At 43.8% G+C, this 18394-nt stretch overlaps 2 protein-coding genes across 3 annotated transcripts in view; both read right to left on the bottom strand.

Annotated features, from left to right (window-relative positions):
* Positions 1-2784: 2784 nt before the first annotated feature.
* Positions 2785-8560, bottom strand: DYNLRB1 (dynein light chain roadblock-type 1). Its single transcript, XM_023940093.2, has 4 exons — positions 8381-8560; positions 5827-5902; positions 4354-4521; positions 2785-3283 (listed from the first exon to the last, which is right to left on the bottom strand). Exons 1-4 carry the CDS (start codon positions 8543-8545, stop codon positions 3240-3242), a joined length of 453 nt encoding a protein of 150 aa, XP_023795861.1. The 5' UTR covers positions 8546-8560; the 3' UTR covers positions 2785-3239.
* Positions 8561-11205: 2645 nt separating this feature from the next.
* The window catches only part of ITCH (itchy E3 ubiquitin protein ligase), a 58379-nt gene continuing 51190 nt past the window's right edge, over positions 11206-18394 (bottom strand). Inside the window, exons 20-25 of one of the 2 annotated variants that reach the window (XM_086853282.1) lie at positions 17077-17197; positions 16048-16152; positions 15726-15822; positions 15286-15358; positions 14485-14623; positions 11206-13646 (exon numbers count right to left, since the gene is read on the bottom strand). In XM_086853282.1, coding sequence (XP_086709408.1) covers positions 14524-14623; positions 15286-15358; positions 15726-15822; positions 16048-16152; positions 17077-17197 — 496 coding nt within the window. In that variant the 3' untranslated portion in view covers positions 11206-13646; positions 14485-14523. Of the gene's footprint in view, positions 14624-15285; positions 15359-15725; positions 15823-16047; positions 16153-17076; positions 17198-18394 lie in introns of both variants that reach the window. The other variant, XM_086853281.1, reaches the window with a different exon arrangement.

The following is an 18394-nucleotide window of genomic DNA, read 5'->3' as shown; positions in this document are numbered from 1 at the left end:
AATCAAAGGTTTAAGGCACCAGTGAGCTGTCCTAACATGACCTAGAATCAACAATGAACTTCCCAAATGCCAGATTCCAGAGTGTAGCACCACTGACAATGAGCACTCCTGGATCTTGTGAAACCATGGCAGATGAGGGAAATCTCCTTTAAGGAATCCTATAATGCTGGTAAAGAAAGGGTATTTTTGTTGACTGAACTGTGTTAATGCTCAGGCTCCTGCTGGCCAGGGCAGCTGAGCTCCTGCCCTTGCACCCCCAAGCTGCTGCTGCTTCTCCTGCAGCTGGTGGGTCCCAGGAGCTGCTGTAGCTCTGCTCACTTTAGCCCAGCTTCTCTTGGTGTGAGATCTTTGCCTTTGTCCCTTAGAGAAGTAGCTAAGACAAGATCAAACATAAATCACAGGCTGGTGATCACAGACTGGATTTCATGCAGTCCCACCCCTGCCATGGGCAGGGACACCCTCCATTGTCCCAGGTTGCTCCAAGCCCTGTCCAACTTGGTCATGGACACAGCCAGAGATAGGGCAGCCACAGGTCCTCCATGTCCTGTATGTGAAGGACACTGTCATCAGCCACCTTAGGCAGGGGAGGAGTTACTTGAGAGGGCTCTGGGCACAAATCCACAGAAGGTGTCTCCAAGCTCGGCTTTCACAGTGTTACCTCCACTCCTCTGTCACAGCCTTATCTCAGCACAGAGGCAGCACAACAGACACATCCTTGGGCCTCAAGTGCTGCTCTTCCCAGCCCAGAGCCATGCCCAAACCCCCTTTCATTACCTTGTTAATCCATCAGGGGTTGTTTTCCCAGCAGCAGATGCTTCCTCAGTCTTCCATGAGGATCCACCAGAACCAAAATTGACTTTTTCAAGACAGCAAACCAGGCCAGTCTCCAGTCCCAGAGAAGAGCAGCTCCAAGGTGCAGGTGGCACAGGCTGCTCAGGCCGCCTGTGATCCTGGCTATGAAAAAAGACTGGAACCATAATGCTCATTTTTCTACTCTTCCTCAGTTTGGCAGTAGTTTTACCACAAAAATAACCAGGTCCAGACTGACGAAGCACAGGACCAGAGGCTGAGCTCCATCCATCATTTTTTTGACCCTGTTTACAATAATGCAAGTGAAACCCTCTCCTAACTTTCATACATGGAAATTGCTGCCAGCTCTGTGACCCTTTAATGGTCCTGATCCAAATAAACTTTAGTTTAGTTTATTAGTTTAGGTACTATCCAGTTACTTTTTTCCATAGTAACTACATGGAAGTTGTTGTTCTTCAGCTTCATTCTTCCCCTTGCCAGTTTTAAAAAATTCATCTTTAACTTTGTATGCTGGTGTAAAGGTGGCACAAGCTACATGGTACATGGCATAAGCAAGGCCCTGCCCAGATGGATCTAATAAGCTCCTTGACTCCAAACCCAGTCTAAGAGCCTTTCATTCAAATTCCCAAGTATATTTCATTGAGGCTGCTCTCAATCCCTGAGAAAAGAAACCTAAACCAACCCCCAACCAACCAGCACATAGCAGGAGCTCAGTCATTTCACTGCAAGTTTATGATCTCAACACAACAGAAAAGGCCATAATATTTTGTTTTGCAATAGGTTATTTATTACAGCTTGTTTTAAGTAAAACACTCAACACTCTCTGTCCCAAGCTCCTCTGACACAAAGCTACTGGTAGGACAGCTGTCCTTAAGGAACTGTCCGAAAGAATGCAGGCCACTGCAGATCTTTCACTGTTCAGAGAAGTAGCACTGCCACCTAATTGGGAAAACCGAAATCCATAAGCAGGTCACCACCTCCAAGGAAATATTTCTCAGGGTTACAAACAGCAGAGATGACTGAGGTCACATTTTTCTTCTGCCTTGCTTCACAGTTCAGTTATTACCCAGGCTTCAGTTTGCTGGAGGTCATTTCTTTGGGAGGCAGCATTCAATTATTGCAGATCAGGCATTATGTAAACTGCTGTGTATCAGGAGCTGCTCCAAAGGCCAAGCAGAATTCCAGACCCTATTCCCTGTTTTGATGGAATGACTTAAACCAGACCTAGTGTAAAGGGAGCCACAGCTCATGAACAGCAACAACCAATACTGAGTCACGGGGGAAGCTGGGACACCCAAAGCACTGATGCTACAGACCCCAACAGGCATTTCTGACCTTCAGGGTCATGGCAACACCTACATTAGACACAGTCCAGAAAGTAATGCCCAGGTCTGAAAATGCACAGAGAAAACCCTGAACATCTAGGTTACTGTGGCTATTTGAGTCCCCCACACATCCACCCTTTGCTGGGCTCTGAAAGCCACAAATGTCAAGTCAACAGCATTTTTTACCAAAATCTCCACAGCTGCACTTTCTGGAGCACCCCCCAGCCCTGCTTTTTTTTTTTTTTTTTCCTGAAGAAAATCTCCACAAAAATAATCCCCTGAGCATTTTGGAGTAATCATGTGGTTTTGGTTTTTTTTTGTGCTTAATTGCATCAATAAAAAAATACTAAAGGAAAATAGCAGATCAAATTGGCTATAGAGCTGTGATAGTATGAGATCTCCCATGGACTGCCTCAATGGCCTTCCTTAGCCATGAAAATTCCATCTGGAACAGAAAGAAAGTGAAAGGAAAACGCTGCAACACAAGAGCCAATTGTGAGTGCACATGCCCTTGGGCCAAATCCTTGTTCAGAGAAAGCAACAGACAAACAAAAACAGTCCTAGGAAGGTTCTGTTTCTTGAAGAAAAATTCAATCGATCATGAGAAAACTTAAAATCTTCAGAAGAAAAACACATAAGACAAAACCAGTTACTGGTGACACTTTAATTTCTTATGGTCAGACTTTTCTGAAGTAAAATCAACAGAGTAAGACAGAACTAGAGGACAGGCAGTCATATTTACAGCCATTCAAAACTAAGAGTGTAAAAGCAGAGCTCAGTGATGAAAGAAGCATAGAAGCATACAAAGAATAGTCTTTTTTTGGTTATCATTTGAAATTTATTATATTAGCTATTAAAAGAATCTGTTGCATTTTTTACTGCCGAATTTCAACTCACTAGCTCCCCCTCAAAATGACTTGTGATACAAAAAGCGCCATTTTTTTCTGTTTGTAGACAACAAAACCACCTGCTTTCATTTTCCCAAACCTTACTGAAGAGTCACAGCACAGTTAACACTAATGCTCTATTCTTTACCATTAAATAGAAAATAAAACAGGGAAAATAAAACAGGCAAAGGGAAAAAACCAGACTGAGTCAGTGTAATCATTCAGTTGGATTCTGGATGACAATCAGGAAATAGTCTTTATCTGGAGAGAAAAAAAAAAAAAAGAAAATTATTCTTTTATTGCTGGTATTTGTTCACAGAAACAGTAAATTCCAACATTTTTCACATCTCTCTGGTGTGCTGTGGAAACTCCAGAGCCCTGACATTCATTCTCAATGAGCAAAATAGGATCCAAATGTCAGATCATTTATTTTATGGGTTTTACTGCAAAAAACTCTCAGCTTTAGAAACTGCATGCTCCCAGGGCAGCTGAATTTAACCCAATTTCTGCCAGGAAACTACAGTAACTGGTACAAGGTAGCCACTGCCCTTTTCTCACAGGCACATTGTGGCCACAGCAGTTTTTTCTGGAGCAATGCTTATTCCTCTTCCCATCCTTCCTGTGGAAATCCGAGGCTGCCTCAGCATGAACCAGAGCCTGTGTTAAAATCTGCCCTGACCCAAGCCTGCCTAGGGAAGTGCCATCCTGTGCTTGGCCTCTCCACCAGCCCCATCCCAGCAGGGAGCACACAGGGACAAGGCTGAATGCCTGCCACATGAGGGATCTGCACTCATCTCGCTGCTTCCCAGTCTGGAATCAAACAAAATGCTGAGGATGTTTCCTGAAAAGAAGGTTGCTGCTGTTGCTGTATAATACCATGACTCATGATTACATCTACAGTGTGCTCTAATACTTTTCCCAGAACTGGAAGGTCAGGACTGTCTTGTTTTATCACTCAGTCCACAATTCTGAATGGAAGCTGCTCCCAGAATATAATTCCTCCCAAATCCTACGGTTTTATACTGAAAAACAAAACATGAGAGGGTGCAGCACTCTCTCAAGCATTAGCTAATACCTTCTACTTTGATCTACACAAAATGAAGGAAGGGAATTGCCACATTCAAACATGACAAAGGAAACTTAGGTCTGATAAGTGACAAATGATAAAGCTTTCAACTCTCCAGAAAGCAGAAGAGCTTCTTGGAAAGAAGGGATTATCCAATATGAACACAAGCAGCAGGCAGACTCCTTCCAGGCTGACAGTGTCAGTCTCAAGAGAAAACAATGCTGCTGGATTCCCAGATTCCTGCTTTTGCCCTGCTCTCTCCTACCTGGAGCAACCATGATTTCGTTTTTCTTGGAGCGGATCCGCAGGAATGTGAGGTCGTTCTGGGGATCGATGTCCCGCACGGTGCTCCTGGCCTTCATGATGAAGCTGTGCATGAGCCCGGCGTACTGAATGGTGGTGGTGTTGTCTATGGTGCTCTTGATGGGAATACCTGCAGGAGAGGGACAGCAAGGCTCAGTGACAAACATCCAGTACCACCCCCACACTGGGCATCACCAGATGCAATCTCAGTTGTCACTGCACCAGGGCTTAGGAGTGTTCTCTCTGAAGGCAAGAGGAAAACATGAAGAAAAACAAGATATGAAAAAGCTGAGATGTGGGACCACAGGTGTAGGTGAGAACTGTTTGCCTCTAGTAGCATCAGTGCTTTACTTTTGCATTTTGAGAATTAGAAATAGAAATAAAAATCATTATCTGTAGATGAGAGAGGAAATACCAGTGATGCAGGTTTTTCTCCTGACTGGGGACACCTTTTTTACTATAGAAAGGCTCCCCAACAGCAGTTAAATAATACTGAGCTAGGACAGGCCGGGATCAGTGATTATGGGGGACATCAGCTGCTGCATCACACAGCTCCAAGGCTGAAGCTCCAACATTCAGCCCTAAGAGGTGGTGCAGTCTGGGGAGGTCCTTGGTTCAGTGATAACCAGCCTGGAGGGCAGACACACTCTTCAGCCAGAGCTTTCCCTCCCTTACACTTCAGCCTCCCATTAGATGTGTTTTCCCACCAAAAGCCAATGAAACCCCAGCTCCTGGGTCAGAACACAATAGCCAAGTAGCAAATTTTGCAGGGCAAAACCAGGTGTGTGTTCCAGTAACTGCAGCTACAGCAAAGAGAGCACAACCCACTCAACCATCACAGAAAAGCAGTGAGCAGGAGCCAAGCTGCATGATCTGATCCTCAGTTTATTCACATGTAGCTACTGTCATCTTTTCTAAGGATTATTTCTAGGAAATATTCAATTTTTGGACTGCTCACAGTGTATTCAGAATGCTCTGAAGAAATTGCTCTGTTGAACTCTTCAGAGACTCCAAAAAGAGACAACTTGCTGATGAATTCCATGAGATCACAAGCACCAGACAGTGCTAAAGAACTGGAGTCTGCCAGGCCAGCGGTGCTCTGGACAGGCCCAGCAGCAAGTTTGACATCTTGTAAGAGCCTCAGGGCTACTGATTAAAGTTTTGATAGGTCTCAGTTTCAAACGCTGCAATAACTCAAAATATTTCAGAGCTTATGCAAATTATCTAAATTTATTTCCTAAAATAAAAAAGTGAGCTTGCAGAAATTGGAAACCAAATTTTCTCTTGTAGCCTGACTACTGTCTGTCTCCTTGGGCTGCATGAATACCTTTCCCAAAGCTGGACTCTAAGCTAAGTGCAAGTGGTATAAGCAGCAGCCCTCAAAGTGGGTGGTTGGAGTAAGTGACAAGTCAGAAAAGCGAGGCTGACACAGCACCTTCCGCATTCACCACGATGATTCCCTGCACTCCCTTCTGGCTCTGGATTCGCTTCAGTGTTTCCTCCACCTCAGCCTGCAAGACAAAGCACAAATCAATACAGGGTTACAGCTACTCTTTGCCTCCCACCAAAGCTTTGGGATAACGTGGCTGAAAACAAAGCTGCACAGGGATGATTAAACAGCCACTGTCTACACTGGTTTATACAGCCAACTGTCTGTACTTTGGTGCCACCTTTTCTGCATGACCTTTCCAGTTATTTTCCATCTGCCTTTCTTCTTTACTCATTTGTGATTATCATCCTGGAACTCCCCTCTCTCCTCCTCCTCAAACCTCCTGCTGAAGGCTTGCAGCTGGAAGCTGCAATCAGACTGCTACAATTTAGGTGTCAAACAAAAATCATCTTTGAAAATGGACATGGATTTTACGAAAAAAGTAGGAAAAAGATACATTGTGGGTGCAAGATGACCTTCCCTTTTATCAAATGAATGCCAAAAGCAATTACAAATAAGAGAAGTAAGGGGAAAAACAATGAATGAACACTCTTTGTTTCTAATTCTGATTTGTGCTGGGACGTCTGTGAGGCTGTAACCACTGCCAATAATTTACAACTTAAAAAGAAAAAATGCAAATGCAGGCCAAGGCAAGAGTCCTTTATCTGCTCTATGAAAACCATCAAAGGAGGTTTCAGTACCTTCTGCACAACTTTCCTGCTACAAGACACTCATTAAAATGTAACTATGGCATCTGCAGTAGGGTGGGAAAATCTTGCACCTAAGCTGATTTCCAAAGCTGGCACTTTTCATTTCCATTAAAGGAAACAGAAACAAGCAACGTCTTTCAGATTCTGCAAGGCAGAGTCCCCCAGAAATGGTTTAGGGAGACAGGAATCACTCAAACCATGACAGGTAAGACCTACAAGGGGCATTTGGCCAAGGCTGTGTTCCCCGGGCACCCTGAACAACCCTCTCCACTTCTTCCCACAGCAAATGGACACAAAGATGTCACATGCCCTGTTCCCTGGGAAGAGACCTTGTCCAACAACAAACACAACCCAGCACAGCACAACACAGCAAAACAAACACCAACCCCAGCACCCTCAGCACTTTCCTCAGGATGCTGTTGGTAACACAACCTGTGGCTCGTAAGAGATGGGATCCCCCCGAGCTGGTCTTGAAGCAAATTTTTCTGTGCGATCCAGCACAGAAAAATTTAAGTATTTTCAACAAAATTCTCGATTGTTTCTGAATGCCAGACTATTCTCAAGGGAGATTAAACAAAGAACATACGAAAGGGTGCACAAATGCTGAGAAAAGACATGGGCAAAATGTTAAATCTATTAAGATTTCATTTTCTGCTTTTTTACTAGCACGATTTAAGTCCTGATTAAATACTTTCCCTCACAGGACCTTAATAAACCTTTTCAGATGCAAAGGAGCATCCATAAAGAAGGATGCCAGTTTTAAATTTCCTCTAACACCTTCAGCTGATCTAACTCTCAGGTGGGTGATCTGCTCTGACAGTTCACTGTTGCTGCTGTGCGAAGGTCCTGCTCCTCCTGCTCCCATTCTGGGGCTTGTCTAGCACCTCCACAAGTCAGTGCAGCTCACCAGACCAACAAAAACAGTACTGAGAAAAAAATTACATGTTTAACTCATGAAACACACACAGACGCACACCATTTTAATGAAGAGCTGAATGACTACAAGAGATAGCACATGGAGAAGGAGATGCACTCTAGAAAAGGAGAATGAACACTCCCTCAACACCATTTTGCTGCTAAATACCCTTTGCTATATGTACAACAGCAGCCTTTATCTTCCTGTTTTCATCTGCAATACCTGAACTCCTAGGTTTGCCTAAAAACCACATCTTATTATATAATTTCAATTTTCCCTCTGCAACTTCGGTTAGCAATTATTTTTTTACAAATTTTGACATACTTTTTGATCCCCAGTTTCATCAACATGCAATAGCCGGCAACATATCTGAGCAGGGAGAAACCTCCAATACAATCACAACAGAACGAATACAGCCCCGGTTATTAGACACCCAAACCCAGTCTCTTTTTCCTGACTGCTTCCAGCTTCAGGGATGTGCCCCGGCAGCCGCAGGAAATGCAGGTTTCGCTGTGAGCGTTTCCCCGGCACAGGGCTGGGTTGGATCGGGGGAAGGTTCGGCCTCTCCCCGCAGTGACTCAGGGCCGGCCAGAGCCAGTGAAGCCCCTCAGAGGCAGCGCCGGGACCCGCAGCTCTCCCGGCCCGGAGCTCCGGGCCCGCCCCACACAAACAGGACCCCGCCCGGGGGCTTGACACAGAACCCGACACACAACCCAACACGAACCGAACCGGGCCTGGAGCTTTCAGCCCCCGCGGCGGAGTCTCGCCTTTACCCGGGCCCCGCCCGCGGGGCAGCGCCTGTGCCTGAGGGGAGCCGGGACCGGGACCGCCCCGCTCGGCGCCGGCCGCAGGAGCTCCCGAGGGCCGGGGAGGCACAGAGACCCCCGAAGACGGCACAGGGGCCCCGCCCGGCCTCCGGACCGGCCTCACCCACCATGATCGAGCCGCCTCCTCCGCCCCGTCTCGGCCCCGGCGCTGCCCCGGAAGCGTTTGGAGCGTGGGGCGGGACCGCTCCGGAGACACCGCCCCGAGCCCTCAAATCCCTCGGAACCCGCACGAATCTTCCCCAAGCGGGACGCGGATCCCGCTGTAGGGACATCAGCGTGAAGGCTCTGCCTTCCAGTACCTGAAAGGGACTTACAGGAAAGGTGGGACGAGTCTGTTTGCAAGAACCTGGACTGACAGGACAAGGGTGGGTTGGTTCACATTGAAAGAGAGGAGGTTTAGAGATTAGGAAGGAATCCTTCCCTATGAGGGTGGGGAGGCCCTGGCACAGGTTGTCCAGTGAAGCTGAGGCTGCTCCATCCCTCGAAGTGTCCAAGGCAAGGTTGGACGGAGCCTGGAGGAACCTGGGCTAGTGGAAGGTGTCCCTGCCCATGGCAGGGGGTGGAATGATATGAGCTTTAAAGGTCCCTTCCCACCCAAACCATTCTGTAATTCCATGATAACGGGTGTAGGGAGTTCTTTTTCCCCGCAAATGTCCGCGTCCCCTCAGCTGCTGCCGGTGCCCCCCGGGACAGGGGCAGAGGCACTCCAAGGCATGGTGCACCCCAAAGCCCTGGGGACTCCCTGCCACAGCACCGGGGATCCACGTCCTGAGGGCAAAGGTGTGTGCTGCCCCGGCCAGTGAGAAAGGAAGAGCTCTCAGCTCCCCTTGAGGGATGGACTGGGGATGACCCACAGTCTGATGGGAAAACAAAACGACACACTGCATCCTGCATAACCCCTGCTCTGTTCTACACACAACAGCAGCAGTTGGGACTTTCCCCCGGACCTCAGGCTCTGCTAGAAGTGAGAGTCCCAAAGTGGTTTGGGTGGGAAGGGACCTTTAAAGCCCATCTCATTCCACCCCCTGCCATGGGCAGGGACACCTTCCACTAGCCCAGGCTGCTCCAAGCCTCATCTGGCCTTGGACACTTTGAGGGATGGTGCAGCCTCAACTTCTCTGGGCATCCTGTACCAGGGCCTTGCAACCCTTACAGGGAAGATTTTCTTCCCAACATCCAATCTAAACCTACTCCCTATCAGTCTGAATGCTCCTTCTTTTGGGACCATGACCCCAGAATCAGCAAACAGACACTGGGCTCCCACTGAGCTCCCACAGCAGTCACAGACAGCTGGTATTGGGTGAAATGTAAATCACGTCCTCACGAAGTATTTTTAGATATTTTTTCCCCCTCTCTGAAAGCTGGGATTTGACACAGCAGGTAAGCTCACTGGCCTCTTCAATCTACCAAGACTCTCCTTAGAGAAAGCAAGATTTCTGGTATGCAGTGCTGGGCTGACAGGCTGAGAATGGACATGGGATCAGGCATTGCCAGAGATCAGGAAAAAAAAATCCTTCTTTAGGGTCCAAAAGATATGGCTATTTCCTCTTCTAGTGGCTATTTACATCTCTGCAACCTAAAATTCTAATCTCTCTTACCAGTCCAGCAGCAAGTTTTACAGCTTGGCTATAAGAAGTCATTTTGCCATGGATTGATTTAACTTCCAGTCTGTGTGATGGTAAGATTGGGGCAATAGTGGTGGTGGTGGATAAAAATGTGGTGGATGATTTGGGCAATAATATGTTGTACGCAGCTGCCATCAGACACCTAAACCAAACACATTTGTTTAAACAACCATGAACAGAACCTTCAACACTCCCACCCCAGGGCTGGTGCTGACATTAGCACCCTCATCATCAAAGCAAACATAAAAAACCAATTTTATCATACATTACACTGTGATTAATTTTTGCCTTTTTAAAATAAACTTCAGATGTATGTGAAATACCCTTGTAGCTGTACTCACATAAAGCTGCCCAAAGCAGTGTCAAATTTTGGGTTTACACAACTTACTACGATGCTTTGAAGTTGTTCTATTCAAAGCTCGGAGGAAATTACTCCGCACCAGCTTCCCTGCTGCAGAGAAAGTTATTGCATGTATTTGTCTGGCACAGAAAAATTATCCTTGGGATTTGCTGCCCCTGACAAAATTGTGTTAACCAAGCCTGTAGGAACACCTGGGAAAGTCAGCAGAGGGAGAACCCAGTGGGAAGGTCTGTACCTTCAGGAAGGATGACCACTTTAGGGACCATTTGAACAAACTGGACAGAATTGGGTCCCTGAGACACAATCACAAAATTAATTAGGTTGAAAGAGACCTTTGAGATCATCAAGTCCAACCTATGACCTGAGACCTGACAGGGGACAGTCCTGTGAGCACTGAAGGGACGAGAACCTCACTGCAAAGCCCATCTCAGTTATCTGAGAGAGCTTGTGGCCACCAGGAGAGGTTCTGATGTCAGGAAGACTCTAAATGCCACCTCCTCCTTCAAGGCAGATCAGGGACATTACAAGGCTGGTTGGTCTCACTGGAGTTTTTCCCCCTCCTCTGTCAATCCAAACCACTTGCAGTGTCATTCCTCATTGCTAGGATCCCTGCAACAGTGCTGCAATGAGATGTTACAGCAGTGGCTCCTGCAGAACCTCCCTCCAGCCCCTCTCCCTCAGGCCTCAGCAGCCTTTCAGCCCTCACTGGCTCCTCAGGGTAGCATCCACAAGCACTAAAAATCCACAAATTGTGTCCAAAATCTCCCACTCAATATCCAATGCAACCAACAAGGGTGGACAAGGCTTTGGGAAAGAACTATTCCTAAAGAATCCTACTGGAAGGACAAGTCCAGGCAACCTGACCCTCACCCCCAGGAGCACACAGACAATTCATTTCCACCTGGATATTCTGTCACACGTAAGGAATAAGGACCAGACCACCAGCTCTTTAAGTAGTTTTATAAAAGTATTTGACTTACTGAGATACTGTTACAGTTACCTGAGTATTTGAAATTACAATGCAAGGAAATATCGACAATGAATTTCAGTACAATATTTTACAATCCAGTGCTGCTGATCCCAGTTTCTACACGAGTTCACTAGAGCACATATACACAAACAGTGATTCTTGGAGAAAATTAAAAGACACCACAAAAAAGGGGCTGGAGATACCAATATAACAGAGTTGAGATTAAAAATCCAGTGCAGCATGTAATAAAAGAAAAAAAATTTAACAACAAAATCAAAACCAACAAAACCACAAAAAACCCCTAACACCCCCAAATAATTTTTTATTTTTCTCAGAATAATAAAAAAAAGGTTGTTTTTTTTAAACACAAGCAACTGGATTTAAAAAACCCCAAACTTCCATACTAGATCAGATAAAGACATGATGTATTTACTGTGCATGTCATTAGTAAATGAACAGTTCCTGAGCTACTTGTAACAATAAGGCTTTGTTAATTCTCAGTATTTAATTTTCTCATGTCGTTCTCATGAGAGAAAATTCTAAATAAAATTTCTTTTAATACTTGGTAAGTAGGATCAAGGGACAGTTGCATATGAATGCACATTTGTGACATACTATGAATTTATGCAGCTCAGGTTGCTGAAACAGCTGAAGCAGTGGAAGACAAATTCATCAATCTCCACTGAAAATCTCACTTGTAAATCAAATCCACAAAAACCTGTTATGTGGGATAGCAGCTGCTCTGGGCTCATCCCTGTATTGCTTCACCAGATCCCCAGAAAGAACTGAAAAGTGCACCAGTGGCTTGTGTCATTCCTTTTAACTTCTACACAACATGCTGTAAAAATTTAACAGATTTGTTAGTATTCACAAGTCAAATGCCTAAGGAATCTGAACTTGTGTCTTCAGAAATATTGTCAATGTAACACGGTAAAGTTGCTTTAAACTTTTTATATTTGGCCAAATCCAATGTTTCACTGATTATTTTTCCCCCCTGAATGAATTCTTTTTTTTGCAATATTTTAAAATCATATCTGGTGCATGGGATATCCAGCCCCCTTTCTCCCATTCTGGTACAGCAGAAAAGACATATAAACATGCCATTTAAATTAAAGAAACAATGGAATAAGTGGAATCCTGGACATCAAAAATATATACAAGCAAGTATGTTTTTTCTGAACTAAACATTTCAACCATAAAAATATTCAACAGCCAAACCCTATAGAACTAGGGCTAAGGCTATTTCAATTATAACTATTCTTTATTTTAAAAATATAGGGCTGACAGCCTTTTGGGTGATATTTATACATGAACAACAGTTCTAGGTTCCCTACAAGAATTGTAAAGCAATATGCAGAACATAGACTATTTTTCATAGCTTAACCTTGCATTATCTTGCTTAATTTAATCTCTCGTAAATATGTTAGATAACTACATTTCATTGTAAGAATTAATATTAACAGAAAATATATATAAGGCTTTTTTTTTCTTCATGAGCTGTATACTGTGATAGATCCATATGCTGTGGAAGTTGGCAAGTCTCCTCCCAGTCACACCTGAAGGTAAATTCTCACCATCAATGAAACTTTAAACAAGGGGCATTTTTGTATCATCAGCACCTCTTCTCAGGCCTTCCTTCAATTAAGCCTTACAAGTCCCACCCACCTGCCTTCCTGAAATATTTATCAATGAGCCCTGACACACTTTTGAAGTCAGTTAAAACCTGTAGTGTCTTGGTTCTCAGGCCTGAATCAGTTTTTCCCTCTTGCAGTTTTGGATGGATGAGACAGCAGGAAAGAAATATTTTTCCAGACTGAACGTTCAGTTTTACACTTTCCCACTATCCTGTTTCAGCTCTGCCATCTGAAAAGAGTCTTAAATGCAGCTCCTGCCCCAGTGCTTTGAGCTGCAGGTTCACTTTATTTTGTGCTACATGTTATTTCAAGTGTCACCTCTCTCTCTCTCTGTGGCTACAGCTCATTTCACTGGTGTCTGACTTCCTCCCTTCAGGGGAAGGGAAGGGCCTGACCAGACCCAAAAAGTGCATTCAGTCTAAAGGAGCAGTAAAATGCAAAATGTTATTGTAAACCGGAAAAGAATTAACAGATTCTAAAAGGAAATAAAAGATGTTAATTCAACAGGAACTCGCTACAAAAGTTACTAGGTGTAAGCAGCTTAGGGTGAATTAGCTTAGAAACCTCCCCAAAAAACTTTACTTTCAAACTTTATAGAACTATTTACTGATGCTTCAGCTTCTCAAAAAAACTGTAATCCGTGTCTGAACTTTCTAATCCTCTTGGCCTCAGCCAGTCTCACACATCAGTTCATCTGCAGAAATGATGAGTAGGATCATTTTCTGAATCCAGCTGTTTTGTGTGTCTTCCTGAGAGCCAAACGAACTCTTCGGAGCAAACTGACTGCAACATGTAGGAAAAACACTGAGGGTAATGTCCATTAACACTGCTGACAAACAGCCTGCAAACAGGAACCTCAATGGAGTCAGTGCAAACCCAGCTGGGCTTGTCTTTTGCAAAACAAGTGAAGTACCACAGTGTTAATATTGATTTCAAAGTTAAAATGTGTTACACAGCAAAAGCTCAGAACTCTTCAGAGGGCACAGAGCAGTGTTCCAACAACTTTGGGCAGGTGTCTCTTTTGCTGACAGGAGCAGGATTGGGATAAACCAATGCGAAGCTATGCCCTGGATTTGTGCCACAGTTTGACATCCCCTTAAACAGCAGCTTCAGTCCAGCTGGCACGTGAGCAGACTCCAGGCAAGGAAAAACAGTCTGGCCACACTTGAGTTAGAAAAAGGAGCTTAAGGAATGGAGCTGCTCGTGGCATGGAGGTGGATCCAGACTGGCTCTGACACTGCTGTTAAGAGGCTGAGGATGCTGCTGCAGCATTGCAGCTACCAATGAACTTCCCAGTGCATCAGTAGCAAAAATGCTACTAAAAAGGAAAGACAAAACTATTGTTAAAAATCTGTCAGTCATTAAGGACACATTCTAATTAATGAATGGTAAAACAAAGCAGAGCCCATAGCTGTATAAAATCTCTACATCGGTCATTAGTCACTTGTAGCCATATCTGATTGCGCATTTGATTTCTGAAAGTGCTCAGTAGAAATCCAGAGTTAATGTGAATAACCTCAGGATAACATCCATTTATTTACACATTAGTACTGTTAAATAATCCAAGTCATGTCTACTTTACAATGAAGTGTGCAACAAGCAGAAGAAGTGAAGCACATACATCGTGTTGGGTTCACATTCTTCGAGGTGCAAATTTCAGCTACTCTTGCCCAAATCCTTCTGTTTCTTCAATTGCAAATAACAGCTTTTCCTTCAGCTGTTCATAATTCTTATATGGTGGAAGGTCTAAGCGATTGAAACTGAAAAATAAAAAAAATAACTAAGTACTGATGAAGAATCCAATAGGAACAAAAAAATCCATTATTAATATGGGTGATTGAAATTTTTGCTGTGGAGATGGATATTGGGATTTATACCCCAGGAAAAGCTGACTGTTGATATAAATGTATATATTTCTGAGGGCAGAGGTTAGGATTCAAGTGTTCACACAGTGCTGGTTTTCATTAACTTCTCCTAGTTGGAGGAAAACCAACCTCTAGGTGGTTAACTAGAGTAATCATTCAGATAGGAAATTTTCAATTTCTGTGGTTTTGCCTACCATTAACATCCGAAGGAAAGAGTAGAAGTGACCTTTTCTCTGAAAGTGTGTGAATGTGGCTATTTTACTAAGGAGTGCAGTGATAACAAAGGATAGTCCCAACCTTGTTAGACAGTACTGTTAATTACTTTAATTGTTCAGTAATATATTACACAAATCCATGGAATTCACAATGGAATCTATTCCATGCCACGAGAGCTTTTCACAAGTTCAGCTGTCACTCCAGAACATAGCTGACTGGTGTAATTTGTGTTTGCTTTCACAGAGTCGCAACCATTTCAGCACATTACCCATTTACTAAAATGTCAAAGCAGACTGTGGTCACCAAAACCAGAGCAATATTCTGATTTGTTATGTACTCACCAGGTATGACTTCTGGGTAACCAGTTTTCCTTTCCAACTTTTTCGATACAGAATTTTTGGGGTCCATTGCTCCCTGTAACAAATTCCAATAGACAAGGCATAGGTCCAGCTACCTTTGTATCACTATAACACACATCTGAAGCATGCAAGGCTTAAATAAAGACAGGATTACCATTATTTGCACAGAGAAGGGACATTTGTCTCACTATACAGCTCTGCCTGGATCAAAGTATGCATGTGGAGAAATGCATCAATTTGAAGTGATTTTAAAGCGCAATAAATAGATGTAAACATTCCTTCCATCTTTTTCCATCACAGCTCAAGTACATGCATGGCTTACAAAACAGCATTTAATATAAAATACATTAAAAATGCCAAAAATATATAAATTGGTTCTTTTTAGAAGTATCTCCTGCATTAGAAGGGTTATTAATACATACCCATGAGGTCAGCAAATCCTCCTACTGGCAATCTGCATGTTCCAGTCACAAACTGCAAGAGTCTCATCCTCTTCTCATTATCTATTTCTTTCACAAACTGAAAAACAGTAATTGAAATAAACATTTAGGGACAGATTCGATCTTCGGATTTTCACATCATCACCGTTCACAGATGAACAGTAATGTGTTTTTTGGGAACAGCTGGGTTAGCAGTAGCAGTTTCTATCTGCACTCTGCAGGTGTGCTCAATGTCCTGACTGTGGTTCAGTGAGCTGTATTCTGTTACTTCTGCTGGTCTGAGAATAAAGCAAAATCTGCAAACCTGCCAGAACCACACAATCTGCCTGCTGGTCCTGGTGTAGTGCCTGTAGATGGTGTGTCTCTGCCAGTCATTCAGGTCGATTTCTTGCATTCCACAGAGAAGTACCTTCGGGGCAGAAGAAGGGAAATAAGCAGAGGAGTACAAATTTCCACTTTCCTTCTGTGACCTCACACACAGAAAAAGAGAACAACTGGACCCCCACTTAGCAGCATCTGCAATAACAGTACACTTGGTTTTAATTTTAAATTTCATCCAAAACTTCTATAAACAAAGACTGGTGATGGTTCGTGAAGGGTATTTGGAGAAGCCACAAATTAGAGAGCATCTCTGTTGTGAAAAATGGAGTTTGCAATTTTAGGAATAAATTCTTCCCTGTGAGGGTGGGCAGGCCCTGGCACAGGGTGCCCGGAGAAGCTGTGGCTGCCCCTGGATCCCTGGCAGTGTCCAAGGCCAGGCTGGACAGGGATTGGAGCAGCCTGGGACAGTGGAAGGTGTCTCTGCACATGGAAGGTTATTTAAGATCCAAACCCAGACCATTTTGGGGTTTTATGTAGACATTCAAGCCAGTTTATCTTTGTCCAGCCATACAACTCTTCACTAGGGAAGGGATGTTTTGTTTTGATGGTTTTACTTTTTGAACTGAACAGATGCTTCAGAAAGTGTAATTTTGAGAGATCAAACCCAAACCAACAACTTGGCCCAATTTATATGCAACCATCCACTACATATCTCGTTTTATCTCTCATTCTGTCAAGTTACTCATGTTTTGAACACAGGCAAATCAAAGAATCAGAAAAACAAAGTAAGAAATTTCTGCTGACAGAATCTTGGTGTTCAGAAACATCTAAGTTGGCTGCAAAGAGGAAAGTTAAGGAAAACACATTAATCTAATACTGTTCCATGAAGTTTCCCCCATATTCCCTATGAAAGAGTTGTCAGCCTCAGTAAGTTCTGCCCTTCAGATGTACTAACTGGAGTTTATTTTATGTGTAATGACCTGGATCCAGCAATAGCCAAGCAATCCTTTACCTCCAGTTCCTTAGCATCAAAATACTGCAAATACTGTTGTGGCAGAATTTCATTGAAGCCTTCAAAGAAAGCCTGTGTCTGCTCCTCAACACCTCGGGACAGTCTCCATTCTGCTACTAGCCTGGAAAAAAAGACACACCAAGATCATTTAAATGGCCCATTCTAACTGAAGTCCACATCTTTGCCTATTTTGAGATGAACTGTAAGCAAAGCTAAAAAAACATGGAAAGTCTGGAAAGTTCTGGGGATAGAGCACTGTATAATTTTATCAGCAGCCTTTACTCTGTGCAAATGATTTCACTTTTTCTCTAAATTACCCTAAGTGTTCAACCGTTCAGCTACAGAAGTAGTTTGGACTCAAAGAGGAGGCAGCATCTCTTCACTGATTACATTAATGAGAGCACAGCAGTCCTGAGGTATTTGACAATTTTGTCTGATATTCTCCCCAGAAAGCTCAGTTGTTATCCATGCCAAGGTAAAAAACAAGTCAAGTTGTACTGGTGAAGAGTAGCAGGACTGTCAGCTTATCAAGGAGTGACTAAGTCCATCTGGGAAGTTCCATATTTGTTTCTGTTAATCATGAAACTTTGCTTTGTGGCAGAAACTCCACTCTCCATTAATAAAAGGGTGAAAAGCAGGCAGGAGACATGGAGAACCTGAACCCAGGGAGAAGCAGATATTACGCTGAATTCAAGCCTAACCTGTCAGGACACTGGAGTCTAAAGGAGAAGTGGCTATTTCTCATTTCGGTCCTAGAAACTTGGGGGACTTAAAGCGGGAGTTGCAGTAAGACAAAAGAATCTGAATGAAACTGGAATCTGAGCTCTCCCTGGGTTCCTAGGAACTAGAGAAGAACGATTTTCTGAAGATCCTCCCTCCTGCCAAATGCTAGTATGTTTCTTATGCAAACACCACCTCTTTTGTGAATCACTGAAATGTCTGCAGATTTCTCATGCGATGAAAACAGAGCCCACTCCCAACTCCCTCCCCCTGCCCACAGAAAAAGCTGTCACAGAACACACTGTAACAAAGAGGAAAATTCTCTGTGATTCAGTTTAGTTTGTGCCTCCAATGTGTGATGACTTTTTTTTCATGCACTTCCTCCAAGCTTTTATTTTAAAGTTCACACCTTAAATCAGAGCTGCTGTGCTGCTGCACACTGAGGAAGGGGGGGATATTTCAGGACAAGCATGTCACTGTTCACATTTTTATTCCTTAATCACTCTTAGGCTCCTTCACTCAATCTGTTGCTTTAAAACATTTTGGTGCTGCAAATATGATCCTTACTTCATGACAATACAATCTATGACATCATTCA

Source organism: Cyanistes caeruleus, chromosome 16 (assembly GCF_971803275.1).
Source record: "Cyanistes caeruleus chromosome 16, bCyaCae1.hap1.1, whole genome shotgun sequence".
NCBI lineage: Eukaryota > Metazoa > Chordata > Aves > Passeriformes > Paridae > Cyanistes > Cyanistes caeruleus.
This window is presented reverse-complemented; position numbering and strand designations above follow the sequence as displayed.

Bases quoted from the DNA above. Each gene is read 5' to 3' on its own strand.
- DYNLRB1 (XM_023940093.2), bottom strand. From the start codon at position 8,545: ATGTCCCTACAGCGGGATCCGCGTCCCGCTTGGGGAAGATTCGTGCGG. The intron at 5,903-8,380 runs GTGGGTGAGGCC...TTTGTCTTGCAG, and splicing joins GAGGAGGCGGCTCGATCATG to GCTGAGGTGGAGGAAACACT. The intron at 4,522-5,826 runs GTGCTGTGTCAG...CCTCTCCTGCAG, and splicing joins CATCGTGGTGAATGCGGAAG to GTATTCCCATCAAGAGCACC.